Source organism: Chelonia mydas, chromosome 23 (assembly GCF_015237465.2).
Source record: "Chelonia mydas isolate rCheMyd1 chromosome 23, rCheMyd1.pri.v2, whole genome shotgun sequence".
NCBI classification, from domain to species: Eukaryota; Metazoa; Chordata; order Testudines; family Cheloniidae; genus Chelonia; species Chelonia mydas.
The window spans coordinates 2,828,536-2,847,646 of record NC_051263.2 but is presented as its reverse complement, the minus strand read 5'-3'; the positions used below and the strand labels follow the sequence as shown (position 1 = coordinate 2,847,646).

The 19,111-nt window shown below is 44.7% G+C and overlaps 1 protein-coding gene across 2 annotated transcripts in view; it reads right to left on the bottom strand.

The window, feature by feature from the left end:
• Window positions 1-17,770, bottom strand: part of ACTN4 (actinin alpha 4) — a 78,080-nt gene extending 60,310 nt beyond the window's left edge. Inside the window, exon 1 of one of the 2 annotated variants that reach the window (XM_037884335.2) lies at window positions 17,508-17,770. In XM_037884335.2, the coding sequence (XP_037740263.1) occupies window positions 17,508-17,660 (153 nt within the window). In that variant the 5' untranslated portion in view covers window positions 17,661-17,770. The remainder of the gene's footprint in view (window positions 1-17,507) is intronic. The other variant, XM_037884334.2, reaches the window with a different exon arrangement.
• Between the last annotated feature and the right edge of the window lie 1,341 nt (window positions 17,771-19,111).

The following is a 19,111-nucleotide window of genomic DNA, read 5'->3' as shown; positions in this document are numbered from 1 at the left end:
TGAGAACTCAAGGGTAGGACAAGAAATCAGCTTAGTTTGCAGCTAGGGAGATTCTGGTTAGATATTAAGAATATATCCTTAAAGTTAAAGGTTGTTGAATACTGAAGAGATTACCTAAGGAAGTTGTAAAAAGAAAAGGAGTACTTGTGGCACCTTAGAGACTAACAAATTTATTTGAGCATAAGCTTTCGTGAGCTACAACTCACTTGTCATTGGTAGTGGTAGTTAAGGACTTGTCAAGCATACACCTGTCAGGGATGGTCTAGGTATGCCTAATCCTGTCTCTGCACAGGGGATAGACTAGATGACCTCTTGAGGTCCCTTCCAGCCCTACATTTCTAAGATTCTATGAGGATCAGTCAATTAGGCAGTCGGGCTATTCCATTAGCAAGGATGCTTTACCATAAATATACAGGATCTACTAAAGGCTGTGTGGCGTAAGTGACATGGGCTAGGGCTGAGGCGGGCTGATGTTTTCAGAGATTTCCCTATGAGCCTATATCCTACCTCAAGGTTTTTGTAACCACTTCCCCTCTCTACAGTTGATACACATTTTTATGCACAGCCTGACTGCATCTGCAGTCACCTGTTCGTGGCCATTTGCTATTCTTCCTCACAAGAAGAATCTCTGCAATGCCTTTAGCCTAGGAAGCTTGAATCCACAGGCACTTGTGAGCTCAGACATGCCACTTGGGTAGCACTCAGTGCTGCTGGCCAAGTCACTTAGCAAGTTTATTCTTGTATTTAGCTTTTAAGTGGCACTCATTACAATGTTGCAGATTCCACTTCCCTAGCCTATCAATCAGTAGAGATGTAGCGAAGAAGAGATACATAATTAGGTGTTTGAGAGCAAAGTCTTTGGAGGCAAAAGGGCTGAGATTTAAGTTACAGGTTCTCAACTTAATTCTTACAGGTTTAATGCTGCTCTCTTTAAAAATTAAAATATGAATATTTAAAAGGGAAAGATTTTACAAGATCCATGAAGGTTGGGGAAAGCACATTCACAGTCATGTTTCTTCTGGCTAAATGCCTAGGCATCCATTATTGCAAGGCAGCAGTGGATTTTGGTATTGTATGCTATTGCAATGGGTATGCTTTTCATCCAAAGAAGCAGCAATACAAAACATATGAAGCCACCACTGAAGATGACTCATACTATAGTCTAATAGATGTAATATGTACTGTATATTCCAGCTAGGGATGAACGGATGTCTGAACAGACACACCTCTTTCAAACCTTGGTATGCTTGCTGTGTCATTTGATGACTTAATTACCAGTTAGAGGCACAGAAGCAGACATTCAGAGCTGTAAAAAGTTTATTTTTGTGCTTCCAAATTCTCAGCATGTCCAATCTTCCTCAAGATGTTTTTTCCAGTGCCAGATTTCTAGATCTAAATATAAGTTTGCCCCATTTATGTCACAGGAAATTAAGGTAATTTTCTCCCCTCCCCCAAAAAGCCAGAAGTGTTAAAATCAATATAAAACAGCAATTTACGCCTTAGCAATCTTGAGTTCTGAAAAAAAAACTACATCCAGATTTACGCTACAAAGCACTAGGGAAAGATAGCCGGATGTTTAATTCAAAGCTATGAAAGATTTAGTAGAATAGGCTTTAGTCTATTGGAGTTTTCCCTGGAAAGCATGGGATTGACGATATATTAGCAATTTACTAATTCACACTGTTGGTGAATTTTGCAAATTATCATAAGTGAATACCACAAGATACACTGTTCACTATTTTGACCTATTCACACTGCTTATCTTACCTGGCAATATATTAGTAAATGTTTTAGTACACTCAGTAAAAAATGAAGCATCAGTAATCCAAGACCTAGCTGAGCAGAGAATAGAATCTAGATCTGATCATGCTCTTGTGGCAAAAGCACAATTATAATAGCTTCCGATTGGTATCAAGTCGATTTGATTGAAACAGATATGTATATAATCCTGACCCAAATGAGTCAGTGAAGCATATTTGTATTATAAAACCCCCAAAGTCATACTCAAGATGAGTTCCAACAACTTCATGCAGGATTCTTCTAATCCCATTTATTACTGTTTGGTTCTCCCATGGTCAAAGTTACTCCAGACTTAACCAAGGACTTCAACACCTAAGCCTTGCAACCAATTTTACATCATCACTTAGGCTGGCATACCATTCCATTCCACGTACTTTTACTCAAATCTTTTTCCCCCTTTCCTAGCTCCTGTTCTTATTTCTTCTCTGGTTTTATTTTATTCTGAATTTTGTTGCTCACTATTGCTCTGGTGTACTGGACAGTCAATAAAAGTAGGATTTTTAAAGAGAATTTTTGTGACGGTCTCAAGACTCTTCAGCTGAGACCCCATGAGACCCATTCTGATTACTTTTGCTTGAACAGTAGGTCAAAGTTTCAGTAACAGCCGTGTTAGTCTGTACTTGCAAAAAGAAAAGGAGTACTTGTGGCACCTTAGAGACTAACCAATTTATTTGAGCATAAGCTTTCGTGAGCTGTAGCTCACGAAAGCTTATGCTCAAATAAATTGGTTAGTCTCTAAGGTGCCACAAGTACTCCTTTTCTTTTTTAGGTCAAAGTTATCCTTCAGGGAATTTTAGAAATAATGCCTCTATAAGTGAGACTGCTATTAAAGCTGAACTACAGGACTAGATGTACTAATAAGCAAGTTTAGATTCAATTCCCACAAGGGGAGACGTAGGCTGATCGGTCACTTGATTTGCTAGCAGTTGTTTTCTTCCCCAATTCAATGGTAAGATTTTGTTTCTTCCATTGCAACAAACTATTGAATACCAGCGAACATTGCAGAAGATGAGAACCTTCATCAAAACAAAAGAGAGACTCTCAGCTCTGAGAGTATTCAAACCTGATCCTTCTAAAAAGTTGTTCTACCTGTCCTGTGAACAGACGCTGCTCTTAAAGTTTGTTGCTGTTGCTATCATGTCCTTACATGGTAAAGAGGCTCAGACCGGTGACAAAGTCAAAGGAAGGAGACAAATTTATGGCTCTTCTGGGATATAGACACAAAGAATTCAGATTCATTTGTACAGTGACCAGCATACATCAGTTTCTCCAATAACTTGCTCAGCAATGCAGTGGGATAATGTTTAATTAATCACTGTGAAACTTGTAATTTCAGGTTTGCTATGCACCTTGACCATGACAAGTGGCCCATCCCAGTCATCTTGACAGAACTCAGTACCACATTTTCTGCAAACAAACTCCACTTATAAGGAAAGGAAACCAAGAAAAACAGATGGAGATTAAGACTTTCAAGTAAGATGATCATGTGCAGGAATTCACTCCCGAATTGACTGAAGTTTTGTTTATATAAGTAACTGACACCACAGCTCACTATTATGCGCACCAGACTGTCATTCTAACAGAGATCATTTGAGAGTTGCAGGATTTTGCATCCTTCGCAAGACCTTGAAGAATTAGAAAAGTTACTGAACAGGAGAGAATGAAAACCTTTTATCATTTAAAAGGGCAAGGCTGGAAGCATTCTGCCCCACAATTAGTTTGCAATAAGCCACCTACCATAGAAGTTTACTGCTGTATTGCTACAAGGGGTATCTATGACTCCAAGAAATCCAAGAAAGATTTCCATTCAGCAACCCCTTCACTCAAGTCCTCTCATTCAGAAGAAGTCTTAAAATCAGGGGAGTTTTATACTATATTTAAATCCCAACTTCAGCCACAAAAACATTAAGAGCCTGCAAGTTCACACGGGTGCATTACCAGGCTTGAAAGCCTTAGACTTTATGTCGGTATAACAGCACCACTCAGGAGTGTGGAAAAGTCCACACCCCTGAGCAACACAGTTATACCGACCTAGCTCCCGGTGTAGACAGTGCTATGCGGACAAGAGGACTTCTCCCATTGACATAGCTACTGCCTCTCAGGAAGATGAATTACCTACCCTGATGGGAGAAGCCTTCCCATCAGCATAGGTAGTGTCTTTGTTTCAGCCTTTTAAGCATAGAGAAGTCCTTAGCCATCTCAGTAAGTGCTCTCTGAAGTGACCAAACAGCTCATATGAACACCTATTTTCAATTCGACGGCCTTCTATTTTTTGTATTATGGTAGCAACCTAGAGGTCAGGGTAACACTCCTAGATAGATGCTTTACAAAGACAGCCTTTTGTTTTGTTATTTTTTTTACCCCAATGTAGGCAGAACTTGGAGAAAACTCACTAAGATTATAGTTAAAGATTTTCAAGGCTATCTAGAGAGAATCTGGATGCCTGATTATTCCATAGGCAGCTTTGAAAGTCTCCGCCTACAATTTCATAACCCTTTCCCATCCTCTGTCACAAAAAGCATGTGACAAGTTTCAAGTTAATGATACTAATGTAACATGAACTTTGTATCTGTTTTATATCTTCCTGTTGCTGGACAACTAACTACCAGAACAGCTACTTACTGCATCTTTTAAATACAGCATTTGATTTAACTCTTTGCATCTACAACAGAGTACTAGTATACACCTCTATGCTCCTTCCTAGTTCAATACTAACTGAATATTTTTATTCTCTAAACAAAAAGAAACGCTCACTGAGTGAAATTTTTCTGACTCTAAGAAAAAAGTGAATTAGTTTGACAGACTGTATTTAAGTTATACTGCTCCCACTTTTCCTCCCGACCGAAAGGGATCTTACAACTCTCTTCACCCCTGACAGTCAAGAGATTAGATCCCAAGTGCAGCTGTCAGAAATGGCCATCTTGTTTACTTGGCTACATCTTCAGCAAAGGCTCAAGAATGTCTGTGTAAAAAGTTGCATGCATTCAAAGTCTAATTTGACATTTGTTTGTGCAGGAAATGTATTTCTGCCAGTAGAGTGAAAAGCTTTCAGCTGACGGTATGTCGACACTACTGAGACTAAGCCACCCACCTCTCTGAACTATGGTAGGTAGCTTGACAGAAGTATTCTTCCATCAACATAGCTGCGTCTACACTGGAGATTACGGCAGCATAGCTATGGCAATTAGGGATGCGGATTTTTCCACACTCCAACCAATGTAGTTATGTCAACCTAGTACAGACCAGCCCTAACTTGCCTCCATAAATCTAACACAGCACAACTCCTTGTTGAGAGAAGTTTATTATGTTCCAATCTGTTACACTTGTACATGCCTATTGAAGACAATGAGGTTACACAGGTGTCAACCGTCTGATTTGGCCTGCAGAATCTTTACTACAGATCCAGAGGGAAGAATCCAGCTTGACTCACAGATCCCTGTCAGCAGGGCAGGAAATTAGAAAATGCTTTTTACTTGTGAACAAAACACATTTGATTTGGAAACATTGTGACAAACATGGAACTCCATCACGCCATTTTCAGCCTTTTCAGACTTAAGCCATGCTCTAAACTATGAACTTTCCCGCCCCCAGAAACCACACACGCAGATGGTATTTGGTAAGTCATGTCTTACAGCAAGGCCTATAATGCAAACTGAGCAAGACTGAGGCATTTCTTTTAACACTGGCATTACAATAAGAAGCATGTGTTCCCACTGTAGCTCTGAAGTGAGGCAAAAGGAATTTGAGCCAAGTGGGAATCAGATAGCCTTGTTATTAGTCCTGGTATACAGACAGGTGCCATGTGGAGTAAATGCCATTAACTTTCTGCTAGGTATGTAGCCATACCACAAAGCATTTGGCAGATCATCCAGCATAATAAAGCTAGCTATTAAACCCAACACTTGCCAACTCCTCCAATAAAGTAGATGCCTCATGGGTGGTGGTATAATTAAGCTGTTGCCTTGTTTAATATTCTGCAATCCTCTCTTATACATTTAGAAAGTAAGCCATTATACAGTTTAAGTATTTCTTACAGCTAACTATGAACCGCTGTTATGCCCTGAGAAGAGTACTCCTAGTGAAACCTTTTACATCTCGTGTACCCTCTCGGGCACCGATACCACAGTTGACTGTTACATCACACCACCATTTGAATGGATCACTACTATTACACTTGGTCAGCAAGAGGTATGGGACACTGAGACTCAAAGCAAAAATGCAGTCATTGTAAGAGCACGATTCTTCAAGATTGAATTTCAGCATTCTTTCACAAGATTTTGTCATGATGATTGCAAATATAACTGCTATTATGTGTCCAGCATACCTTTGACACGAGGACCTGTTTTACTGGTGACAGATGAAGATATGTGAAGACAGTATAATGAGGATTATCCACTATTTAAAACAGGCAGTGGGTAACTTCTTCCAGAGAGAATGGTTCAAAGGTCAACCCTCCGTGTATTAAGTTTTCCTATGGCCTGATTCTTTGAGGTGCTGAGCACCCCTAGATCCCAAAGCCAATGGGAGCTGAGGGAGCTCAACAAACTGGAAGATTTTCCATCACCCAGAACTCTTTTTAGCTGAATGTTTTTAGCGAAAGATTGAGAATCTTTAATAGCTGAACAAGTAGCCACTCTTACATCATATTCACAGTGTCATAAAACCTTATGAAAAGATATGGTGAGGCAAGGAGCAGAAGAAACAGAAATCCCTGCTATTCTATGATTGCTAATGGATAAGGGAGTTTACAGTCTCTTCATTCTTTATGTAAGTCCTAGGTTCTTTGTCTGGAGTAGAGCTTTTGTTTATTTCAATTTAATCCTCTCTTCAGAAGTTATGCATATGCACTTGTTTCAATCTGGCAAATGCCCTATCGATGCAGAGTGAGAAGGCACAGTTAGGTAAGGTAGTTACTAACAGTAATCCTTCACAAACATTCTCCCGTACACAGCACAGCATCATACTGTAGACTAAACGTGTTGTCTGTAACTTGGCATCTAAATCGAGACAATACAAAAATGTAACCACCTTCAGAATCAATGGGATGTTTACGTTCTGGATTTGGTCCAAAGGAAGTTTAAATCATGGTTACAAGACAACTTAATAAAGGCTGAATCATTAGCATGCCCTTCAAACCAGCTCAAGGACGCAGGTAGCTTTTGTACAAAAATGGTATGTCTCCAAGCCTAAGACCTTGGAAGCTAAATCCAATGTTACACAATTTGGATTTACACTCCAAGCTTGTGGAAGAACAAGAAAACCAAGTTAACTTGTAAAACAAGCCTCAGTGTTTTCCAACTTTGCTTTCCTGCGCAGCAAAGGAGATGGCTTCCACTGACTCACTCAAAGATACCATCTTCTTGTGAAAATAGTGATCTCTCCAGCATCAACACAACAGGAAATAAGTGTGCAGAACATATGGCTAGGATATACATTTCCATTAAGGCGGAATACTGGCACTCATTTGCTTTTTGTTTGCTAGTGTTTGGAAAACGACGCAGAGGATGCAGACAGATTCTGCCCTGCTGTTAATGTCACATAGCTGAGATTCCACCACAGAAACCCCAGAGACTGGACACATACCAGCAGTAAAACCGCAACTGTTTGGATGGCTTGTGTATGCACACAGATATACACCTATTCAATACCAGTGAAATGGCCTTATGTAGTCTTTTGCTGAACTGTAACATCCCTTGCCCTTTCCCTACAGGAGTCAGTATTCATACTGAGCAATGCATTAATCCACTGTAAACCCTCTAACAGGACAGTTTTATTTCTATAGCATGCTGAAGTGTTTAAATGTCAGGGACTCCCTGTGGTGTTGCAGTGTTTGCTGCAATCTAAGTAGCCCTGTGGCCTGCCACTGCCATTTCTGCTTCTCCTTCTAGTTCAGAGACATGACTGAATTCAGTCTAGCATGTTACTAGTACGGTGATTTCTTAAGTTTACAAGGAATTCATTAGTGCAACCCCCCCCACCCCCCCAACAAAAACAGATGAGATATGTTTAAACAGTGGGGCTGCTCATTAGAAATGAGTCCAAAGCAGGGAGCTACAACACAGTGAATTTTCCGTAGTTACTCAACAGAGCAATAAGACATGAGGTTGCCACCTTTACTACATCCTTCACCATCCTTACAACAAAATATTTGAGTTTAAATTTTACCTTCCCTATATATTTTTTGTATTAGAGTTTTCCCTCTCAGAACCAGAGAGCCTTGATGACTTGCATTTCACTATAACAGATGCTTTTTAGTCAAAATTCTTTGCTCGGTAAATAAAACTTGCAGCTTTTTCCTCTTTCAAAGAGAAAAGTGACTTCTGAAGAGGAAAGCCTTGGCCACCAAATCCCTGTAAGTGGTTTAACTGGCAGGAAATAAACTAGAAGTCCAATGTACATCAGGTCAGCCAGGAGCTCAAAGCCATTCAATTGTTACTGATGGATCAGAAAAGACATAGGAGAAGCCTGTTACTAGCAATGAATCAACAGAAACAATGACCGCTGCTCCTTAAAAGCACAGGGAGAACAGTCATTGAGCACTATTCTGTCACTCTGGATGTTGCTCAGCCTTTAGATGTTGAAGAAAGGGGAGTGGGTGGAGTAGTGAACTGCTAGATGACTTGGTTTGCTAGGATCTAGCAAATACTAGCAGGTGGACAAAGCACTCAATCCTGTGGTTATGTATAAAGTTGCCAAGCTCATCTTGTTTTCCAGTCTTCACTGTTGAATTCACTGGAGCCTTATCTACACTAGGGAATTTTACAGAAAGTTTCCCAACAGCACCAGTGGGAATTCCATTGTAGATGGGTTTAATTAATGTGGTTTTAAATCTGATGCAGACAGAACACAGGAGGTTGTTTTCACTTCAAATACAGGAAATATGAAACCTGCTGGTCAATATTGCAAGTTGGTGATTAGTATTCAGTGATCACACACCAGTGTATGAATTTATCTGACTCAAGTTGCTAAAGCTAAAATAGTGGGAAATAAGCAGTTGAAGGAATTGAAATAATGGAACTAGATCATTCTTTTACAGTAAAGTGTAAACATCACAAGTTAAATAGGAAGTCAGAGTCTCAAGAGCAGCAGAAAAATCAGTTTATTTGCATTTTTCAAGCTCAAATTTGCTACTGAATGAAACTTTGTCTATTGAAATGGAAGAGTGATGACTCATCACCCTGGAAATGAGACTTGATGACAACTGCATCAAAACATAGCCATGACAACTCATATCTCTGTTTCAAACCTTCCAGCAACTCTTCAATATCAGCTTCACATAGGAATGGTCTATGTTCATCTTTGAAATCCCAAAATTGTCAAAAATCAAGTCTGTGATTATGCCGTAAAACTGAAAGGCAAAGTCTTGAACTTTGTAAGTTACAACCTTCTTTGATACTAAAAATCATCACTGTCCATGCAGCACAGAATGAGCAATTTAAAGAAATGATTGAAGCACTTCACACTGATATACTACTCCAGACAAATTTGAACTCTTGGGCCCACTAACAACAGGTGTAGAAATGGCACGAAGTAAACTAACTACAAGTATAAGGATTGACATTAATGCAAGATGGTTGAATGAACATGACCAACGAACCAATAATGGCTGAAAGCATCCTATAGAGGAAAGCGTGTTTCTGCTTCATGATATTTATTCTGCGGCCCTCTTCAAATAAATGTGACCAAGTTGCTAAGGGGACTATCCAAGAATACAGAGAAGCGTATGCCAAAGTGGTCTTTGCCTTTTGCTCGGACACCAATAAAATGAAAGTGAGTTTCTGATGTGTGGGTGTTCCGGCATGCTATTGAAGCCTCACTGAGAAGTTAAAACACCTAACAGTTCTAATGCACATTGTGCAGGTGCTCTGTAAGCATTAGTCCTCACCCCACACAAGGAAGTTCGGTATTATTGCCTTTTTAAGGACAGGTAATCTGAGGCAAAGGTTTAGTGTTGCTCAAGGCCACACGGTAAGCCAGTGGCAGAATCCATTCTTGGCTCCTAGTCCTGAGCTCAATCCACTAGAGCAAACTGCCTCTAATTTCTGTTAGGTTTCAGAGTAGCAGCCGTGTTAGTCTGTATTCGCAAAAAGAAAAGGAGGACTTGTGGCACCTTAGCGACTAACCAATTTATTTGAGCATGAGCTTTCGTGAGCTACAGCACTAATTTCTGTACAGCACTTTGAAGTGAACTGCTATACAAGTGCTAAGCATTAACATTCAGCAGAGCTAATTTCTCTGCTTCTCTGTACAGTCAGTTGCTCCAAGCATTGTGCTGCAAGAAAAAACCTAAAAGGACACACAGCTAAAGTATTTCAATAAGTTAGAGGCTGAGTTCTCTGTTTTATGGTCTTGATGAAACCACTGGTTAAGAGATTTATTCTGTACTGATGCAGTTAAATACAGCAAAGATTTCTTTGAGAAAGAAGCAGGAACTATTTTGGGGAGGGTGAAGGGATTTTTTTTTTTTTTAAACTAGATTAGCCTTTGAGCAGACTGGAATTTGAAACTGCTGCTTCTGCTCTGAAATCAGTGAACCTTGTACTTCCACTAGCATGCCAATTTAAACATAACCCGCAAGAACATTCAGCATTTCTTTACTGAGCAAACCTCACCACCTCAAGTGAAGATCGGACAAACAGTTTTTCTTTGTGCATCTTGGTAAGTTACATTAGGTTGCTGAAATATAAGCACTGCCCAGGGACATGTTAACATTAAGACTATCCAGTGGTGTTGTAGCCATGTTGGTCCCAGAATATTAGAGAAACAAGGTGGGTAAGGGAATATATTTTACTGGAACAACTTCTGTTGGTGAGAGAGAGAAACTTTCGAGCTCACACAGAGCTCTTCTTCAAATCACCTGAAGAAAGCCCGGAAAAAGAGTTCTGTGTAAACGCCAACAAAAGATATTACCTCACCCACCTTGACTCTAACATTAAGACTAAGCAGTTTCATTATGATATAATGAAGCACACAAATACCTAAATGCTGTCCAAATGTCTTGTTGACCACACTACACACAAATATATATATATACACACACACACACACACAGAGCTGCAAACAGGACAGCGCATGGAAGAGATAGAGCTGAAAAAGCTTATCAATTCAATCCTGCCTGCTATACATACCTTCTTCAAACCTCCACAGATTACAAGATTCAGCACCAGCTACAAGAATAAGAAGCCGACTCTCCACCAGTTCAGATGAACAGGTCAAACATTTCAGTTACCACTCCTGAATCTGACCACTTGCTAGAGATTTTCACATGCAGGAAAAGTGCATGGTTTTCAGGTTTTAAATTGGTCAATAGAAGACAATTGTAAAACATCCCTGAACACAGGATATGAGTAAATGTAGTGAGTTTTAAGTTTTTAGCAGGTACTACACTATTTAAGTTTCTCCACGCAGAGCTCTGCCCATGCACATAATTCAGAACTGCTGCGCTGCCAGAGCCTTTTATTTTGGTCCTGACACAATCCCTTAATTTCTTCCAATTCACCTCATCCTTGATTTTCAGTGCCCTCGATTATTCTTATAATGCACCCAATCCCCACAAATCCATGCACACACACTTTATTCCTAACCTGCTATTTCATCTCAACCTTCCTAATATTCCGGTCCCGTCCCTACCTCAAACAGCTCCAGTGAGGCAGCTCAAGCCATATAACCCTGTTATTTCAGTCCTGGGCACAAGTGCACTGTGTGATAGTGGACAAGTATCCACCAAAATTAGGCTACAACACTTGTTCCACCTCCTTTTAATCAAAGGTGGCACCAGATCTCCAAGCACAAGCTCAAAGCAAAAGTAAATGTCGTTTTTCTCCAGGATTCCCTGTCCTTCCACAGCTGCCAGAAAGCTCAGCTCTCAAACACTAGCTTAACACTTGTTTGTGATTTTCCAAGCACAAACATTCCAGCTATTTTAGAAGTGCCAACTGTTTTTGTAAAAGGAAGTATTAACTACATTTTATCATCTCCTCAAAGTTTGAGTGAAGCTTGCAGCAACTCGCATTGAAATCTGGCAAAATGAGATGAGATACAGCTAAAGGGAGAAGGATTAGATACCTTTAGGCAATGTACTAAACTTTCAGAAATCAGTACAACAGCCAAAATAGCATGCAATGGCATGTATACATCAGCTGCTATGTATACATCAGCATTTTCATTCGCTATAAGGTGTGAAAATGAAACACCAAACTGAACTGTTCAAATATCAAGATCACAGTGACCACTAAACTATGAAGTGTCACCTCCCCTCCCCATTTATTGGGCTTGTATCAGTCTAGATAGTTGGTTCTTGACCAGGGGTACACAAAGGTCTTCCAGAGGGTACATCAACTCGTCTAGATACTTGGCTACTTTTACAATAGGCTACATAAAAAGCACTAGTGAAGTCAGTACACACTAAAATGTCAGACAATGACTTGTTTATACTGCTCTATACAAGGAAATGTAAGTACAATATTTATATTCCAATTGATTTTATAATTAAAAAATAATGAGAAAGTAAGCAATTTTTCTGTAAGAGTGTGCTGAGACACTTTTGTATTTTTATGTCTGATTTTGTAAGCAAGTAGTTTTTAAGTTAGGTGAAACATGGGTGTACACAAGACAAACCAGCCTCCTGAAAGGGGTACAGTAGTCTGGAAAGGTTGAGAGGCACTGGTCTAGACTGTGCTTTGACATTCCCCATCCGTCACCATAGTTCTCTTAGAACATTCTCTTAACTTGGTCCTAATTGAATTAAGCATCTAATATATATAATATACAGCCAAAATGACTTTAAAAAAAAACAGCCACATTTAAGGCCAAGTCAGTCAGTTCTATGACTTCTCATCTTTTACTACATAAAACAAGCTACCAGTGCCCTGATATTGCCTATATGAACAGGGCCAAATCGCATGATCAGGGCTCTATCATGTTATAACAATCATCCTGCTTGGTCAAGTCTCACTCTGGTTTCCCCACACCAAGGGCCTTGTCTACACTGGGCTTTTAACCACATTTGAAAACAAAGCCTGGATCTGGTTTAAATACGGTTCCAAACATGATCTGAGCTGCATAGATGGAACCACAGTGCCTAAGGCCTGGTGTCCAGTAAAGTTTTACTTACATGCCCTACTACACACAGTGTTATACAGAAAAGGAGTACTTGTGGCACCTTAGAGACTAACCAATTTATTTGAGCATGAGCTTTTGTGAGCTACAGCTCACTTCATCGGATGCATACTGTGGAAATTGCAGAATATAATATAATATTCTGCAATTTCCACAGTATGCATCCGATGAAGTGAGCTGTAGCTCACGAAAGCTCATGCTCAAATAAATTGGTTAGTCTCTAAGGTGCCACAAGTACTCCTTTTCTTTTTGCGAATACAGACTAACACAGCTGTTACTCTGAAAAGTGTTATACAGGTGTAAGATTGCTTACAGTAGTATGGCTTATATTGGTTCCCTGAGCTGTGAATTTCATACCTATATAAACTACATCTACAATAGGAAGATTTTGCCAGCTTAACTATGCCAGCATTATTAAAATCAACAATTCTTTCTAGTGTAGATTTGCTCTAAGATAGCTTTCAAAAAAAAGTTTGACTGGAAACCAACTTTTGGAGAACTGATTTGAGAATCTGGTCCTATTCACATCAGTCAACCCATATTTGAAGCCAGTTTAGCTGGAATGGTGGTTCAAAGCCCAGTATCAACAAGGCCTTGAAGGATCAATTTTTCTTATCACACAATTCTTAGAGGAATTCAGATGTATTTAAAACAATTTCCAGTTGACTGCAGAGCTGTAGCCCAATTTCGAAAAGGTGTCTCCGCTTGTTTCATATAGTAAAATAGTTTCAGTGAAGTGTGAAGGACAAATGGATGCAGGGGGAGAGAATATGGGATGGGCTTCATGCAGTTCTACATCATGGAAATCACACACCCTGAAACAGTGAGCATTAATAGCGTTCTCCCACAAGAACAGCAGCTAAGGTGCCACGTCACAGTGATAAAACCTTTAGCCAGGTGTTCTAAGTGGAACTAAGCTATTGTTCAATGCTTGAGAGAGGGCAGAACCTTTTCTTAATAGTAATGCATCAGCATGATTTAAAAGTGAGCCATTTTCACTATCCCTCAAAATATGGAAAAATCATTACCAATGTGAGTCGGCTTTTACATGCTGTTGAAACAGCCTACTGGCTATTTTTAAAATATCTTTGGTCTGATTTCAGCCTAAACTCACAAAGCTTGACAGCACAGACTTGTTACATAGTTTTGACAAACACATACTTGTTACATTTAGAATAAAATACTCCCTTTGAAAGTTTCTTCTCTTGCCAGCATGGAGTCTAAAAATTCCTCCACCTCCTTGAATTTTGTTCTGATATTCTTAGCTCTGTCTTAAATAGGATGCAATTAAGATAATTAAACAAAATAGCAGATGGCCACCTTGAATTCTCCGCTGCCTGCCTAAAGAAACAAATCTGAAACAACACAAATAATCTTCAAATTATTAACCAACATGAATGCAAAATCAGCTATAGGTCAGAATGCTCAATGTATTACTACTTTTCCAGGGTTATGGAAAAACTGGCAGAGAAAATGGCACATGTTCTTCACAATCAATTGAGTCTTACAAGCAAGGTGTTGCCCTGTTGTGATGATAGGATTTTTTAATTACCAGAGTCATCTATGACTTGAAGGGAGAGAGGAAAAAAAGGTGTGCCCTACCCAGCTTTGTGACACTCCCAATATAAAATCAGATGAGGTTGGGGGAGGGAGATCAGATTTATATAAGAAGGCAAGTGTTAATACTGCTGCAGTCCTAATAGTCCCTGGCTTCAGTTGACTGAATTCACAGTTGCAGTCATTGCAAGACAAGACCTGCTAAATTTAAGGGTGTAGTTTTGTAAAATGGGTTCTCATTCAAATATATCCTCTCATCCTGAGGAACGCAAAAGCTACATGAATTGCAAGTGTCACACACACATTAAAATGTGCGCATGGTTTTAGATGCATCGGGCACAAAAAGGTGCCCGAAGCACAGAGCTCAGCCATGCGTGAATTGACGACAACTACCCCAATATACCTTGAACACTGAACAAACCAGAGAGGATTCTGATGCCATCACAGCAAGTTTAGTCCACCCAAGCAAATATTTCCAAATCACAGGCCACAGAAATGGAAGGAAGGATTCCTGCAACCCAGCAGGATTCACAGAACCACATCAGTTATTGCTAGCAGACATACAGCTGGCCTCAGGAGTGATTATAAGAGGCAGGGTAACACCCTCGGCATTTTTAAGGCTGTCCATGGTTGACCATGTGCCTATTAATGAATGTCTGTGCATTGCAGCGTTTTTGTACATGCAGCTAGAGATCACAATAGGTGCATTTTTGTATATTAGTATAGATAGCTGGTGCAGCAGGGGCCAATCAATTTTTACACAAAACTATTTAGACATACAAGGAAAGCATATAGATTGGAGTCTTCACCTCCATGTCACTCCATATCTGGCTCTCTCAGCTGACCAGACAAGAGCAAGGAATGAAACTCAGCCAGTGGAGAAGATTGCTTCAAAGGGGCAGGGATGCATTAGGGATCTATTACAGAAGCCACTAACTCCATAGGTCAACAGCTCCCAGTGGCACCGTAGTGAGATCTCAAGGAGATTCCAGGGAAGGGGTTTGGGAAACAGGCACCTCCCTTCCAGGGCTCTCAGCATTCCCCACCCATGGTAGATTACTCAAAGGGGAGCACCTCAAAGCAGTGACTAGGAATTTGTTCTCCACCCAACATCACATACATTTCAACCTGCCCCACCCAACCCCCATGACTCTTGCTTCCTCCTGCAACCAACACCTACTGACACCCAGGCCCACCCCATCCCCTTCCATTCTTTCCCACACATCTGTTAGTCAATAAGGTCTACAGGACTCTTTGCCATTCTTTCCCACAAGCACCCAGGCTCTCCATTATATTCTGCCCGACCACCCAGGACCAAAGCCCATTCCCCCTTTATACCTCTCTAACCCCCGTCACTCTGAGCTGATGTTTCTCCAGACTAGGTTCAACAGCAGGTCTTCAGCCCCTGCAGAGATCCCTTTCCTACCCCTGCCCCTCCTGAATCTCCCTCTTACTCAACACTGTTGCTTCTCCCAGGTCACAGCCCCGCAAAGTCAGCAACAAGCACCCTCCCCGCAAGACCAAGCTCTCTCTTCACCTGTCTGATGCCTCCCCAGGCAGGGTCCAGTAGCAGGTCCCTAACCTCCCCCGACCCCCCCCCCACACACCCCCAATCCCCTCCTAGAGACTCCCCAGTCAGGACCCACAACCCAAACTATTAAGTACCCACTTCATGGAGCGCCCACCCCTCCCCTTGCGCTGAGGCATCTCCCAGCCCGAGTCCCAGCCTCACCTCCCCAGACACCCCCAGCCCCCACCCAAACCTGTCACTCACCACTCCCTTTGCCCCTAAGGCCGAGAGCCACTCCCTCCCCACCCTTCCGGGCACCCTTTCACGACGACTTCACTTCTTCGCTCAGACCCACAGACCCTCCCTGTCTCCTCACCCCAGACACCCTCCCCTCGCCTTGCACCTCTGCTTAGCCCAGGTCTCCCTCTCCCCCAGTCCCCCTCTCCCCCGAGTCACCTCAGCCCACGCCTCCCCCTTCGGCCCCCCAACCCCGCTTTTCCCCTCAGCCCCAGAGCCCCCGCAACCCAGGCCACCCCCCCAGAGCAAGTCCCCCCCTCACACCCAGAGCCCCCTTCAGCCCCCAGTCTGAATCCTGCCTTCCCAGGCCTCCTCCTTTAGCCTCCCCAGAGCCCCTCACACCCGACTCCAGACCCCGTCCCCCCAACCCCCCTCTCCTCCTAGCCTCCCCTCCTCAGCCCCCCCAGCCCCTCCGACCCCCCCCCCCGACTCCAGGCCCCCTGACCCCATCCCCCCAACTCTCCTCTCCCGCTAGCCACCCCCTCTGCCCCTCCCAACCCCAGTCCCCCCCTCCTCAGCCCCCCAGTCCCTCCGACCCCCCTCTCCCCCTAGCCCCCCCTCCTCAGCCCCTCCCGACCCCAATCCCCCCCTCCTCGGCCCCCCCAGCCCCTCCAACCCCCAACTCCAGACCCCCTGACCCCATTCCCCCAACCCCCCTCTCCCTCTAGCCCCCTCAGCCCCTCACCCCCGACCCGGTCCCCCCAGTCCCTCCGACCCCGCTCTCCCCTCCTCCTCAGCCCCTTCCGACCCCAGTCGCCCCCAGCCCCTCACCCCCGACTCCAGACCCCCTGACCCCGTCCCCCCAACCCCCCCTCTCCCGCTAGCCCCCCCCGCCCCTCACCCCCGACTCCAGACCCCCTGACCCCATCCCCCCAACCCCCCCCTCCCGCTAGCCCCCCCTCGGCCCCCCTCGCCCCTCACCCCCGACTCCAGACCCCCTGACCCCGTCCCCCCAACCCCCCCTCTCCCGCTAGCCCCCCCCGCCCCTCACCCCCGACTCCAGACCCCCTGACCCCGTCCCCCCAACCCCCCCCTCCCGCTAGCCCCCCCTCGGCCCCCCCCGCCCCTCACCCCCGACTCCAGACCCCCTGACCCCGTCCCCCCAACCCCCCCTCTCCCGCTGCCCCCCCTCGGCCCCCCCCGCCCCTCACCCCCGACCCGGTCCCCCCAGTCCCTCCGACCCCAGTCCACCCCCCCTCACCCCCGCCCCCCGGCCCCGCCTCACCTTGCGCTGCTGCTTCTCCCAGGCGGGGTCGAGCAGCAGGTCCCGGTCCCAGTCGTCCTCCTGCGCCATGTAGTCGCCGATGCCGCCGCCGCCCGAGCTGGGCCCGTTGCCGCCGTACTGATAGGGCTGCCCCGCTGCGTGGTAATCCACCATGGTCCGCGCGGCTCCCGGCCCAGCGCCCCGACCCGCCGCTCCGCCTGAGGGGAGGAGCCGCGCCGCGGGGCCGCCCCGCCCCGCGGGGAGGGGCCGGCGCGCGCGGCGCCTGCGCGGCGCCCGGGCCCCGCCCGGGGCGCGGCTGGCCGGAAGCGAGCCCCGCCCCCTGCGCCCGAGACGGGGAGATTCAGGGCGCCTGCGCCGTACGCCCGGCCGGCGCGACGGGTGACCTCACCCAGTCCACCAGGCTCAAACTCTCACGGCGCAGGCGCTGAAAACGCCTTGTTCCCCCCGCGCGGGACGTCACTACCTGCCCCGTCCACGTCCTCGGGCCCCCCTGCGCCTGCGCTCTCTCCTCCCTTTTCCTCTCCCGCCCTCTCGGGGTCTGACAGTGCGACAGTGCGCCTGCGTCCATCTTTCCCGCTCCCCCCCAGCGCCGTAGCATTGCGCGTGCGCATCTCCCCGCAACGGCTTCTTGAGAGCCACGCGCCTGCTTCTCCCCTCATGAATATTCAGTATGTGTGTGTGTGTGGCCAATGACAATCAATGCCCTCTGTATGTGTGGGGTGGGATGGCACCTCCCTCTCATGAATATTCATATTGTTCATGGAGCCTGCCCTCCTTCATGAATATTCATATGAGAGGTGGGATTGTTGTGATATCTCATGACTATTCATATTAAGGGCGTGACAACGTCGCTGCTTCATGAATATTCATATCCTGAGTAGGGGTTGCACGTGACATTGTCTTCACCTCATGAATATTCATATTGTGGTTAGCCCCTCCTCCACCTCCCTCATGAATATTTATATTTATGTGCGGTGTAACCCCTTGTTAACATTCATAAGGTGGAGGGGCGGTGTCCTCTGATTAATATTCATATTGTGGGTGGAGTTTAAACCTTCCTCATGAATATTCAGAATAGTATTTCCACCCCTTCGTGGCATATTAGGACGGTTGAGATGAAATAGCAGGTAAGGAATAAAGTGTGTGCGCATATAGTGGGGGGTGGTGATGTTGCATTATGCATATTCATGATGGCAGGGTGTCTACTTTCTCATCCTCATGAATATTCATAGTATGGGTGGAGTTTGTGCCCCTCCACCCCTTGGTGTGTGTGGGGGCAGGAGACAGACATTGCCCCATGTGGGGGCCCCAGAGTGGTGAGCGCCCCTTGGACAGTGCCGGCCTCCTGCCCTGCAGGGGTCGGGGGGGTGTCACGGCTCCAACATCCAGCCCGACAAAGCCACCCTCAGCCCGCCTGGCCTCTGGCTTCACCTGGGGGCTGCCCCTGCCCCGGCCTCGCTCCGCCCGGGCATCGCAGCCAGCCCCTTGGAAAGGGGGCCCTACCGGGTCAGGGAGCCTGCGTGAGGAGCCCCTGTCTGCGGGTGGGCCCGACGCCCACCCTCCTGTCGGCAGAATGGCCGCTACCTCAAGGCCCCTTCCGAGCC